The following is a 14462-nucleotide window of genomic DNA, read 5'->3' on the forward strand; positions in this document are numbered from 1 at the left end:
GACACCCTAGGTGACAGACGCTCTCTATTTGCGTCAGCTATGGCCCCTCTGCATCAAGAGGATTTGGCACATTGTAGACCAGTGGTATTCAAAGTCGGGGTTGCGACGAGGAACTGCAGTGGGGTTAAAAAAATTTTTAAAAAATTAAAAAAAAGAAGTAGCGATTATTGTATTGGACAACATACACTGAGTGTACAAAACATTAGGAATACCTGCTCTTTCCATTACAGACTGACCAGGTGAAAGCTATGATCCCTTATTGATGTAATTTGTTAAAGCCACTTCAAAATCAGTGTCGAGACATGGATTGTGTATGTGTGCCATTCAGAGGGTGAATGTGCAAGACAAAATATTTAACGGGGTGTGGTAGTAGGTGCCAGGGCACCGGTTTGAGTGTGTCAAGAACGGCAATGCTGCTGGGTTTTTCACACTCAACAGTTTTCCGTGTGTATCAAGAATGGTCCACCACCCAAAGGACATCCAGCCAACATGACATCTGTGGGAAGCACTGAAGTCAACATGGGCCAGCATCCCTGTGGAATGCTTTCAACACCTTGTAGAGTCCATACCCAATGAATTGAGACTGTTGAGGGCAAAAGGGGGTCAAATCAATATTAGGAAAGATAATTTGAAAATGACAATTTTATGAAGTAAATGTATTTATTGGAATTGAAAGTTATTTGTTGATGTAAAAATGTAAACGTAACAATTTTAAGGGTCATAAGATTTGGGGTGAGGCCGTGAGAAATACTTGGGAAAGAAATGGGGTGCCCAGAAATAAATTATTATTATTATTATTATTATTATTATTATTATTATTATTAATAATAATAATAATAATAATAATAAGTTCCCCACTGAAAAAGTTTGAATACCACTACCATAGACCATGCTGCAGCCTGGCTGGTTACCTCAAGAGCCATACAGACGCTGTAATCTGCCATACTTAGAGAGAGGGGGAGTGAGGTAGAAAAGGTGGCCTGAGGAGGAGGGAGGGAGGACAATAGCCCTTGGACACTACTCATCCTGGGACATCTGGTGCTCCAGAATGACGTGGTGTGTGAAGGAGGTTGGAGGCCAAGGACCAACAGGTCACAGGAGGCCAAGGGCCAACGGGTCACAGCAGGACACAGGGAGAGAGTTGTTTTTGTCTCAGTCATAAATGTTTAAAAAAATATATATCTTTTTTTATCGCTACTTCAAAATGATACACAGCAAAAATCAAATGGCAAGAACTTATTTTATCAATAAAACACCATACTGTAACTCTCTCACATGTCCTGGTATGGATTTCAGCTAGCAGTGTGCCAATTGTATAGATAGATGTATGGCCCCAGTATAGACATATGAAAAGATTGAGGCTATTGAGTGGACGAGCGCACACAGGATCATCAATACTCAGGCTTTGTTTGTGCACTGAAGCAAAAACCAATACAGATCTAATTGTCATTGTTTGTAACGTGACCCAGATAGATCAATGCAGAGCAAGGTCATCTGGCAGCGTTGCATGTGACAGAGTACACAACACAGCCTGAGCTAGTCGGCAGCGCTAGCGGCATGAGGTGTACACAGAGGCATCATGCCCATAGGGACACGTGCCCCCTCAGATTTGTCCTGTTAAAAATAAGAGTCATCATATTTTTTGGTTTCATTTTCTGCTGTTGTTTCTCTGTAATACTACTAGCCACCTAGCAATTTTATGAAGTTGGCTTTAGCTAGCCCAAACACACTAGGTTCCCAATCTCATAAATAGCTACCAAGAAGCCTATAAGGCTATCAGTCAAGTTAGAGTAGCTAGCTTGTCTAACCATCTTAGCTGGCATGCCTGCTGGCAAGGTTGGTAGACTAAGAAAAGCAAGCAATTACTAAATGTACTGAATGAGACTGACATTCCTTTCAATCTTTTACACAGATTTTAGTAGAGAAGATTATTTGGTTTCTTTAACAAAATAACCACCAGTCAGGAGGATATAGACAGCTCAAGAGGTATGCTTAGATATGCAGAAAAATAAACATTTATATATAATTAAATATAATGATTATGGCTATAGATTGCAGGAAAAAGCTGTTTCAGGTGTTTGAAAAATGCCAAATTCTCCAACGGGGGCCTAGCCCCCTTCCAGACCACATCCTCACGTACTTCATTCCCCCTCAGATTTTGGGGATGCATGACACCCCTGAGTGTACCGTACAGTTTTGTGCACTTCTGTAGGCCAGTGAGTACCAGCTTCCTTATACAGTATGTTTGCCTTGTGATCCATTACCTCACACCCACTGATGGTTAAACTGGCAATGCCTCCATCCATCTTTAAAGGAATTCATGATATAGCCATTGATTCTTGAAGAATGTAACTTATAAATGCCTCATGAGCTGAGTTCAAATGTGAGAGTGGTCACATTTCTCCAGCCCAGCCCCTCAGCTGTTTACCCGAAACAAATGACAGGGTGGTGGTTTTGTTATATTTCCAATCCCAGATTTCCCCTTTGAGGAATCCAGATCAGAAAAGTCCCTGGCATGGGACACTGCGACAAACACCGGAAGAATTATAACTGTGAATACTTGTAATGTTGTATCATGTAATATTTGTTCATGTGTAAATTAATCCCATAAGGGATGGTCCGCCAATTAGCGATTTGACACCCAAAAAATTCAATGAATAATTTCAGAACGGTACAACTGGGGGTGCCCCCAATGGCAATATAGTGCCAGGTTTAGCCACAGAGCTGCTAAATGAAGTATATGATAAATTGTCATTTGCTCAGTGAAAACCTTTTGGGGACTGGCAGAAGTGCATAGAGATCCTCTAAAATGTCCAAGGATGTCCCTGGTTCCAGACTTTGCCAGACCTTGGTGTGGGACCATGTGTTATGTGTTGGTTCTTAATGAATATGCTGAGATTTGACAGTAGAGTATTGTAGTCACAGATATCCTATAATTGAGGGTTATATGCTTCTTTTATTATGTCATTCTATGATTGTAGGTGGTCTGGCACAGACAATACTGTGCGACAGAACGCTACAAGATTATAGCAACAGAAACATAAATTGGGTTGATTAGCGCAACGGACCTGAGCCCATTACAGTCTGGTGTTCTATCACCAATTTAGTAAAAATGACCTCCCCTCCTCAAACGCTACCAGAAACGACTGTAAACAGAGCAGTGCGTGACCAGTTGAGTCACAAAAACAGTCACACAAAAATGCACACACCCACGTAAACAGAAATGGATATACATACACACAAACTCCCCTGGGGGTGCAGAACTTAATCTGGCCACTTTGGACTAGCCACATCGTGGGTATGGTTGAAGCACCTCTTAAAACAACCAGAAATCTGCCTGCCTGCCACACACATGCTTACAAACACACACGTGCACTTACACACAACCCTGATTACAGACACACACTAATCTGTTGACAAATACCTCAAAATAACCAACACAGAATAAAACAGAGGTCATCACCAGTTTAACATTTAAGCTCTCAGAGGCCATTTCAGTCACAGTTGCAGTCGTCGGAGCCCATTTAGGAGCTGACACTAAAGTGAGTAAACAGCATTGGACATGGCTTCCCATTGAGGCTTTCAGGCCAATTTCACACAGCTGGTAGAAGTGCTGGTGTCAGACGTGAGTGGAGGCTGTGACATTGTCGGGGCAGACTTAATTCACTTTTCCGCCTCTTCACATTTTACCCCGGCAACAGGGAGTGGGAGTGCTGCGCTCGGGACCACTTTCTGTTGGCTGGATGAGCATGAGAGAGCTCGGTTTGTGTGTGTGTGTGTGCGTTCTAAGTGTGTGTGAGCTCGCCAATTGTATCTGTGTGTGTGTGTGTGTGTGTGTGTGTGTATGGTAGCTCGCCAAGTGTGTATGTGTGCCAGGGTGTTTTAGCGTGCCAGTGCGTTTTAGCACACGAGTGTGTAGGTGAGGACGCCAACCTAGCTTCAGCTACTACTGTACGCCTCCTCGTTGGCTGCTTTCTAAGAGTCACCTTGACTGAGCCTACTGTACTTCGCCCTGCTCCCACCACATACTTTGACCACAGTTTGCAGGAGCTGCCAAGGATGTGCCTCGCTCACTCACACACACACACACACACACACACACACACACACACTAAATTCCAAGCAATAAAAATGATAAAACAGGCATCAGGAATTCTAAACGAATAGGTAAGTTGGGAGACAGAGAAAGAATAGCCCAAGTACATGAACAGCACTTAGGGACCTCATATAGTTCTGCTGTCAAATGAATAATCTTTACAGTCTTCCCCACGACATTATTTAATTAGCGTAAAAGCTAGCTAGCGCTTAAGCTTTTATTTTCTGGGAAGTGGGTGATATACTATGGAGTCAGGGTTTGGCTAAGCACCGTTTTGTCATGCACATAGATAAGCATGGCTGTGAACTTAAAGTCATGGTAAATGATTTATAGCATAATATATACGCACATACAGTTGAATTCGGAAGTTTACATATACCTCAGCCAAATACATTTAAAACTCAGTTTCACAATTCCTGACATTTAATCCTTGTAAAAATTCCATGTCTTAGGTCAGTTACGATCACCACTTTATTTTAAGAATGTGAAATGTCAGAATAATAGTAGAGAGAATGATTTATTTCAGCTTTTATTTCTTTCATCACATTCCCAGTGGGTCAGAAGTTAACATACACTCAAACAATTTAAAAGGCAATGCTACCAAATACTAATTAACTTCGGTCAAACGTTTTGGGTAGCCTTCCACAAGCTTCCCACAATAAGTTGGGTGAATTTTGGCCGATTCCTCCTGACAGAGCTGGTGTAACTGAGTCAGGTTTGTAGGCCTCCTTGCTTGCACACAATTTTTCAGTTCTGCCCACAAATGTTCTATAGGATTGAGGTCAGGGCTTTGTGGTGGCCACTCCAATACCTTGACTTTGTTGTCCTTAAGCCATTTTGCCACAACTTTGGAAGTATGTTTGGGGTCATTGCCCATTTGGAAGACCGATTTGCGACCAAGCTTTAACTTCCTGACTGACGTCTTGAAATGTTGCTTCAATATATCAACATCATTTTCCACCCTCATGATGCCATCTATTTTGTGAAGTGCACCAGTCCCTCCTGCAGCAAAGCACCCCCACAACATGATGCTGCCACCCCCAATGCTTCACGGTTGGTATGGTGTTCTTCAGCTTGCAAGCATCCCCCTTTTTCCTCCAAACATAACGGTGGTCATTATGGCCAAACAGTTATATTTTTCTTTCATCAGGCCAGAGGACATTTCTCCAAAAAGTACGATCTGTGTCCCCATGTGCAGTTGTAAACCGTAGTCTGGCTTTTTTATGGTGGTTTTGGAGCAGTGGCTCCTTCCATGCTAAGCAGCCTTTCAGGTTATGTCGATATAGGACTTGTTTTATTGTGGATATAGATACTTTTGTACCCGTTTCCTCCAGAATTTTCACAATGTCCTTTGCTGTTGTTCTGGGATTGATTTGCACTTCTTGCAACAAAGTAAGTTCATCTCTAGGAGACAGAGCGCATCTCCTTCCTGAGCGGTATGACGGCTGTGTGGTCCCATGGTGTTTATACTTGCATACTATTGTTTGTACAGATGAACGTGGTACCTTCAGGCGTTTGGAAATTGCTCCCAAGGATGAACCAGACTTGGAGGTCTCCAATTTTTCTGAGGTCTTGGCTGATTTCTTTAGATTTTCCCATGATGTCAAGCAAAGAGGCACTGAGTTTGAAGGTAGGCCTTGAAATACATCTACAGGTACACCTCCAATTGACTCAAATGTTGTCAATTAGCCTATCAGAAGCTTTAAAGCCATGACATAATTTTCTGGAAATTTACAAGCTGTTTAGTTTAAAGGCACAGTCAACTTAGTGTATGTAAACTTCTGACCCACTGGAGTTGTGATACAGTGAATTATAAATGAAATAATCTGCCTGTAAACAATTGTTGGAAAAATGACTTGTGTCATGCACAAAGTAGATGTCCTAACTGACTTGCCAAACTATAGTTTGTTAACCAGACATTTGTGGAGAGGTTGAAAAATTAGTTTTAATGACACCAACCTAAGTGTTTGTAAACTTCCGACTTCAACTGTGTGTGTGTGTGTGTGTAGGTATATATCTATGTACGCACACACACACACACACACACACACACATACACACACACACTGCTCAAAAAAATAAAGGGAACACTAAAATAACACATCCTAGATCTGAATGAAATAATCTTATTAAATACTTTTTTCTTTACATAGTTGAATGTGCTGACAACAAAAGCACACAAAAATAATCAATGGAAATCCAATTTATCAACCCATGGAGGTCTGGATTTGGAGTCACACTCAAAATTAAAGTGGAAAACCACACTACAGGCTGATCCAACTTTGATGTAATGTCCTTACAACAAGTCAAAATGATGCTCAGTAGTGTGTGTGGCCTCCACGTGCCTGTATAACCTCCCTACAACGCCTGGGCATACTCCTGAGGGATCTCCTCCCAGACCTGGACTAAAGCATCCGCCAACTCCTGGACAGTCTGTGGTGCAACGTGGCGTTGGTGGATGGAGCGAGACATGATGTCCCAGATGTGCTCAATTGGATTCGGGTCTGGGGAATGGGCTGGCCAGTGCATAGCATCAATGCCTTCCTCTTGCAGGAACTGCTGACACACTCCAGTCACATGAGGTCTAGCATTGTCTTGCATTAGGAGGAACCCAGGGCCAACCGCACAAGCATATGGTCTCACAAGGGGTCTGAGGATCTCATCTCGGTACCTAATGGCAGTCAGGCTACCTCTGGCAGGCACATGGAGGGCTGTGCGGCCCCCCAAAGAAATGCCACCCCACACCATGACTGACCCACCGCCAAACCGGTCATGCTGGAGGATGTTGCAGGCAGCAGAACGTACTCCACGGTGTCTCCAGACTCTGTCACGTCTGTCACATGTGCTCAGTGTGAACCTGCTTTCATCTGTGAAGAGCACAGAGCGCCAGTGGTGAATTTGCCAATCTTGGTGTTCTCTGGCAAATGCCAAACGTTCTTCATGGTGTTGGGCTATAAGCACAACCCCCACCTGTGGACGTCGGGCCCTCATACCACCCTCATGGAGTCTGTTTCTGACCGTTTGAGCAGACACATGCACATTTGTGGCCTGCTGGAGGTCATTTTGCAGGGCTCTGGCAGTGCTCCTCCTGCTCCTGCTTGCACAAAGGCGGAGGTAGCGGTCCTGCTGCTGGGTTGTTGCCCTCCTAAGGCCTCCACGTCTCCTGATGTACTGGCCTGTCTCCTGGTAGCGCCTCCATGCTCTGGACACTACGCTGACAGACACAGCAAACCTTCTTGCCACAGCTCGCATTGATGTGCCATTCTGGATGAGCTGCACTACCTGAGCCACTTGTGTGGGTTGTAGACTCCGTCTCATGCTATCACTAGAGTGAAAGCATCGCCAGCATTCAAGTGACCAAAACATCAGCCAGGAAGCATAGGAACTGAGAAGTGGTCTGTGGTCACCACCTGCAGAACCACTCCTTTATTGGGGGTGTCTTGCTAATTGCCTATAATTTCCACCTGTTGTCTATTCCAGTTGCACAACAGCATGTGAAATGTATTGTCAATAAGTGTTGCTTCCTAAGTGGACAGTTTGATTTCACAGAAGTGTGATTGACTTGGAGTTACATTGTGTTGTTTAAGTGTTCCCTTTATTTTTTTGAGAAGTATAAAGTATAAATATACTTATACTTCTCAAAAAAATTAAGGGAACAAATACTTGTTCTCCCCACTGTGTGTGTGTGTGTGTGTGTGTGTGTGTGTGTGTGTGTGTGTGTATGTATGTATGTATGTATGTATGTATGTATGTATGTATGTATGTATGTATGTATGTATGTATATATATATATACACACACATACATACAGTGGGGAGAACAAGTATTTGATACACTGCCGGTTTTGCAGGTTTTCCTACTTACAAAGCATGTAGAGGTCTGTCATTTTTATTATAGGTACACTTCAACTGTGAGAGACGGAATCTAAAACAAAAATCCAGAAAATCACATTGTATGATTTTTAAGTAATTAATTTGCATTTTATTGCATGACATAAGTATTTGATCACCTACCAACCAGTAAGAATTCCGGCTCTCACAGACCTGTTAGTTTTTCATTAAGAAGCCCTCCTGTTCTCCACTCATGACCTGTATTAACTGCACCTGTTTGAACTTGTTACCTGTATAAAAGACACCTGTCCACACACTCAAACAGACTCCAACCTCTCCACAATGGCCAAGACCAGAGAGCTGTGTAAGGACACCAGGATAAAATTGTAGACCTGCACAAGACTGGGATGGGCAACAGGACAATAGGCAAGCAGCTTGGTGAGAAGGCAACAGCTGTTGGCGCAATTATTAGAAAATGGAAGAAGTTCAAGATGACGATCACCCTCGGTCTGGGGCTCCATGCAAGATCTCACCTCGTGGGGCATCAATGATCATGAGGAAGGTGAGGGATCAGGCCAGAACTACACGACAGGACCTGGTCAATGACCTGAAGAGAGCTGGGACCACAGTCTCAAAGAAAACCATTAGTAACACACTACGCCGTCATGGATTAAAATCCTGCAGCGCACGCAAGGTCCCCCTGCTCAAGCCAGCGCATGGTCACTGGCAAACTTCAGACGGGCCTGGACATCTGGATGATCCAGAGGAGGAATGGGAGAAGATCATGTGGTCTGATGAGACAAAAATAGAGCTTTTTGGTCTAAACTACACTCGCCGTGTTTGGAGGAAGAAGAAGGATGAGTACAACCAAGATCACCATCCCAACCGTGAAGCATGGTGGTGGAAACATCATTCTTTGGGGATGCTTTTCTGCAAAGGGGACAGTACGACTGCACCGTATTGAGGGGAGGATGGATGGGGCCATGTATCGCGAGATCTTGGCCAACAACCTCCTTCCCTCAGTAAGAGCATTGAAGATGGGTCGTGGCTGGGTCTTCCAGCATGACAACGACCCGAAACACACAGCCAGGGCAACTAAGGATTGGCTCCGTAAGAAGCATCTCAAGGTCTTGGAGTGGCCTAGCCAGTCTCCAGACCTGAACCCAATAGAAAATCTTTGGAGGGAGCTGAAAGTCCGTATTGCCCAGCGACAGCCCCGAAACCTGAAGGATCTGGAGAAGGTCTGTATGGAGGAGTGGGCCAAAATCCCTGCTGCAGTGTGTGCAAACCTGGTCAAGAACTACAGGAAACGTATGATCTCTGTAATTGCAAACAAAGGTTTCTGCACCAAATATTAAGTTCTGCTTTTCTGATGTATCAAATACTTATGTCATGCAATAAAATGCAAATGATTTACTTAAAAATCATACAATGTGATTTTCTGGATTTTTGTTTTAGATTCCTATGATAAAAATTACAGACCGCTACATGCTTTGTAAGTAGGAAAACCTGCAAAATCAGCAGTGTATCAAATACTTGTTCTCCCCACTGTACACACACACACACACACACACACACACACATATATATATTTATAGGGGCATGAACATTTAGAGTGGAAATAGCCTGCTAAGAGGCTGAAATCATTCACCTCCCAATTGAACCACGTATTGCCCAATAGGCAGTACCACCACAGTACATTCACTTTGATGTGGGAGGGTAAAACTGAGTCAGAGTTGTTGACCTGATCGGACCCTTTCTGGTTTCTGTGTGCACGCTGCTACGGATAAAAGGGAGGAAAAAAGTGCTGATCATTCTCTTTCTGTTTGGTATGATTGTGTGTGTGTGTGTGTCCCTGCCCCCACAGGCAGTGCCAGCCAGCAGAAGAATTGAACACAGAGCAAAGCACCTGGGTCCAAACAAAGGGACACAGTACATTCACCAATTTAAAAAGCCCTTATATGAAATAAAACAAATGTTGCTCTACATTTGGGAAAGTACATGTACAGTATATGGCTACTTCCTTTCAAACTAAAATTAGATGTTTTGCATATTTTCGGTTGCTCCATTTTTCTTATTCTGTTAGATAGCAGCACGCGGTCACCATCTGTCTCTTATGTGCAGCGCTTTAGGCTGCTCGGGGCCAAGCACATTCTGCCAGTTGGGAGTTGAACCTTGCCATATCCGGAGAGACGCTCCTTTAAGGACAAGAGCTGCGTGGGTTGAAAAACTCACTCACTGCCTCCTGGGCCTCTGTACCATGTCAGAATAACTGGTTTTATTGTATCACATGCTGCATTTACACAGGCAGCCACATTCTGATCTTTTGTCAAATTAGTGGCAAAAGAGCTGATCTGATTGGTCAAAGACCAAATTGGTGGAAAAAGATCAGAATTAAACACAGCCTTGTTTCTCTATGTCTAATCTGTTACAACAACAGCGACAACCTCTGTACCTCATTGTTTCCGTCGCAGGGGCTCAGTCCTTGTGGTTGCACCACAATAAGGTGGTCAGTTTGAGTGTGTTGAGATATCCGTTTGAAACCACTTTTTAAATCAAGTTTGATAGGATTCAAATTGGATATCAATCCGCCGTTCTGCCTAGATAACATTACAACATTTGCATCTTCATGCAAAGTGAATAAAGCCAAGCCTATTGCATTAGCATTTTCAAATGAATATTGGCAGCTATGTGCTTCCATACTAAACAGCTTGTCTAATAGATTCTATGTGAATTTAAACTGGGCAGCTTGTAGTTGTGGAGTGGCTCTCATAAATGAATATTGGCAGCCATATGCTTCCATACTAAAACAGCTTGTCTAATAGATTCTATGTGAATGTAAACTGAGCAACTTGTGGAGTGGCTCTTACTATTCTGGCAGTGGACTCCGTCAAAGCCATCTTGGCACTTGCAGATGTACTCGCTGAAGACGTCCCCTCGACGTGACTGGCCAGTCACCTCACAGATGGCATCGTTCTTGCAGGGGTTGGGGTTGCAGGGCCCTGGGAAGCAAATTTAACTTATTATTAACCCTTATTGTACCAGGTAGGCTGACCGTGATCAAATTCTCTTTTTACAGCAATGACCTAGGGCAGAGATGCAAGGGAGCGGTAGAGGGAATGATTGAATTAGGACCAGATTGGAAATACAGTGTAGTAGAGACAGCCTCTCAGAATCTTCCTCTAACACGGTCTATGTAACATCTGTTGGTGTATAACACCTTTATGAAGCCTCCGAAAACCCCCATAGAAGACTTCCTGTAAGCATTCATAACAGCTTGGGAATTTATTAGGATTCCCATTAACTGACGTCACAACGACAGCAAGTCTTCCTGGGATCTGACACATAACGAAAAAAAATACATTACAGACAAAAATACTTTACAATTTACATAGAAAAATGATTAACATGTAAGAATTACAGACAGTTGAAATACCTGAAAGGTAACATTTAATAATTATATTCAGGGATCAGTATTTGTCCAGTCATGTTTGATCTCATTAGATGTATTTTTTTGTATGTTTTCTTGAATGTGAATTTACTTTTTGCTTGGAAAATATGAGTTGGTATAACTGGCTTACATCTAACTTTACAAATGAATAACTATCCTTGATACTCAATTCAAAAGACCTATAATAGCTATAATGCAGATATGAACACTGTTCTTTTCTCCGTACCAGCCTCTGTGTCGTTGCAGGTGTCCCCGGTGTATCCGTCGGGGCAGATACAGATGAAGGTGGCTCCGGCCCCGGTCACACAGATCCCCCCGTTACTGCAGACGTTTACCTCACAGTAGTCACCTGGGGGACGAGAGGAACAGCGAGCATTATTGAAGTCAAAAGATCTCTTTCTCAAGGGAGAAAGGCGATTGTTAATTAAACAATGTATACAGATCGTCATTGACACAAAGTTTCCCCATAGTGAACAATGTTTCTAGCCTTGTAATTCCTACAATGTTAATAAATTAACATTTATTAGGTCAAAAGATCCTAATGTATTGGGAAAACAAATATAATATATACACATTTGCCTGTTAGACTCAGGGGCGGAAATCGCGGGGGGGACACGACCCCCCCATCCTGGGAAAAATATGATTTGTCCCCCCCAATATATCACTGAAACATAACTATGTAATTTAAATAATATTAATAATACCAAATGAAAGCAATTGTGCTGATTATAGACACTTAATAGCGCGTTTTTAAGTTTCAAAAGATTGCGACCCCCCCACCCTTTTCCTCAAAATGGTTTGATCCACTGGCAAGGTAACAGAGGGGTCGTAGCCACTGTCTGAAAGGCACTCAATGAACGTAACTGACGTGAGGTTAATCCAGTCAATCGCGCACACACACTAGCTGAATATGCAGAGCTAGCGCGCAAATATGAACTATTAAGCTAGCTAGTACCTATTCCATTTATGTGGCCTCGTCAAAGATGGAATCTTTGCTATCGTCAATTTATTCCGAGATCAGCATGCAGATGATGTAAGTTAGTGCTTCAAAGTCCCTGTGATAAGGTTAGCGTTAAACTGAAATTCAAACTGAACAGAACTACACTCCCTTCTACCATTGTCTTAAATATATTTAATGGTCTCGTTGCAAAAGCTAAATTGTCGCAAGGGAACTTTTATTTATTTATTTTATTTAACCTGGGTAGCAAAGATTATAGCAAACACCACTGAAACTGAATTGGTGCTCGCTAGCTTTGCAAATTCAGCTATTGTTGGAAGCCAGCCAATATGAAACAAACTATTAAAATTACAAAAGGTTGCAGCATATGTTGTGTAAATGGTAAACTCATACAGCTGTCAACTCGTCATTTTAATTCGTTTCACATTTGCTAGCTACCTTTTAGATCGAAGCCCAAATAGAATGATAAAAGATAAGATGATAGAAGCCCATCTCCTACTGTAAATAACCTACACACTGTGTGTGTGTGTAGCCAGCCAGCCAGGTAGAAAAATGACAGAAAAATAAAAGACGGACATCAGAGTATTTTTCAGTACACCAAAACGCAAAGTAAGAACCCTAGTAGCCTAAAATCTCAAAGACTAGTTGATAAAATGTTCATAAGAAAGAAATGAAATTCCAATGGAAATGTTTCACAATGATGTCATTAGGCAGAGCAGGCAACAGATGGCACACAGACAGCAGAGTTGGGGACAGATATGCAGGGCTGAGAAACAGGGAGTCTCAGGTAAGTTTGTTGAGTCTTTGTTTGGCAACATTATGAAAGGTTCTCCATTTTTTTAACTTGTAAAATAGGAACATAATTGGAAAATGCCATGGATACCCCCACTCTCAACTTAAACTGGTGACTGAACTAAGATTTGTTAAAGGCAATGGTATTGCTGTTGTGAGTAGTAGTTTTGGGTACCGGTAGTTAGGAGTACGGCAAACACCTTATTTCTTTGGTTCCTCAATATACATTTAACATATTATAATGTAGGCTATGTGTTACAGCACTACTTTTGGTGTCCCCCTCAGGAATTGCTCTTGAGAAAATTTCATGTAATTGTCCCCTCCAAAGTTGATATCAGATTTTCGCCCCTGGATACACTGTGTGACGATTTCACATTCATAAATGTTTTAGCATAGCAATACAGCCAGTTGGCTTTCCCTGAGGGGAGAGAGAAAGAGGGAGGGTCTGATAGTTTGGCATTTCCTGTCTGTGGTGACACAGAGAGATTGAGATAACACACCGACACCACACTGTATACTCCCACACCGTATTCTCGCACTTATCCAGAGCGACTCACAGGACCAACTAGGGTTAAGTGCCTTACTCAAGGGCACATGAGAATTTTCATCTAGTCGGCTTGGGGATTTGAACCAGCGACCTTTCGGTTACTGGTCCAACGCTCTTAACGGCTAGCCTACCTGCCACCCGTATTAGGCCAAGGGACAGGACAAGGGATGATACAGCAGTGACTGTCATGAGTGGCTTGGCTGCGCTGGCCTATAGCCTGCTGACGCGGCAATACTAGACACAGACACTGGACGTTTCCAGTCACTAGTATGTCTGGCTCCACTGTAGTCAGTTAGCACACAGCATGTCAATCTTTAGACATGATGCCCACAGGAGGGAATCAGACCCTGCATCCCAATAATCTTTACTTTCTCCTGAAGTGTGTACTTGTACACTGCTCCCCACAAGTGTAAAACCATTGGATTGGAGTAGAAATGGGTGACAGGGAGTTTCCACAATATTTCTCATTGGGGAAATAGATTGTCACCAGGGTAAAAAGGAAGCAATGAGGGGAAATGTGTGTTTAAAACACAATGCTGGTTGTAGATTAGACAACTGGAAAAAGTGTAGTCTCCAATATAGACAGTGATAATTCAGAAGGAACTTTGACAGTAAGTGGGGAACACTAGGTTGCTATGAACTGTTGCTTAAGACACTGTAGACTTGGCACTTTCCCAAATGGACACTGACCATTTGGATAATCTTCAAGGAAGTTGAGGTAAAACATATAGACGAACTGTATATAGGCCATCCAATTTGCTAATTATGGGTTCAACATAAAGTGAAAA

At 42.7% G+C, this 14462-nt stretch overlaps 1 protein-coding gene across 2 annotated transcripts in view; it reads right to left on the reverse strand.

Annotated features, from left to right (window-relative positions):
• The window catches only part of mfge8b (milk fat globule EGF and factor V/VIII domain containing b), a 52875-nt gene that overhangs the window by 12567 nt on the left and 25846 nt on the right, over positions 1 to 14462 (reverse strand). For both annotated transcript variants that reach the window (XM_014124725.2, XM_014124724.2), the window contains exons 2-3: positions 11604 to 11726; positions 10797 to 10928 (exon numbers count right to left, since the gene is read on the reverse strand). In XM_014124725.2, coding sequence (XP_013980200.1) covers positions 10797 to 10928; positions 11604 to 11726 — 255 coding nt within the window. The remainder of the gene's footprint in view (positions 1 to 10796; positions 10929 to 11603; positions 11727 to 14462) is intronic.

The sequence above is a fragment of the Salmo salar genome, chromosome ssa10, assembly GCF_905237065.1.
Source record: "Salmo salar chromosome ssa10, Ssal_v3.1, whole genome shotgun sequence".
NCBI lineage: Eukaryota > Metazoa > Chordata > Actinopteri > Salmoniformes > Salmonidae > Salmo > Salmo salar.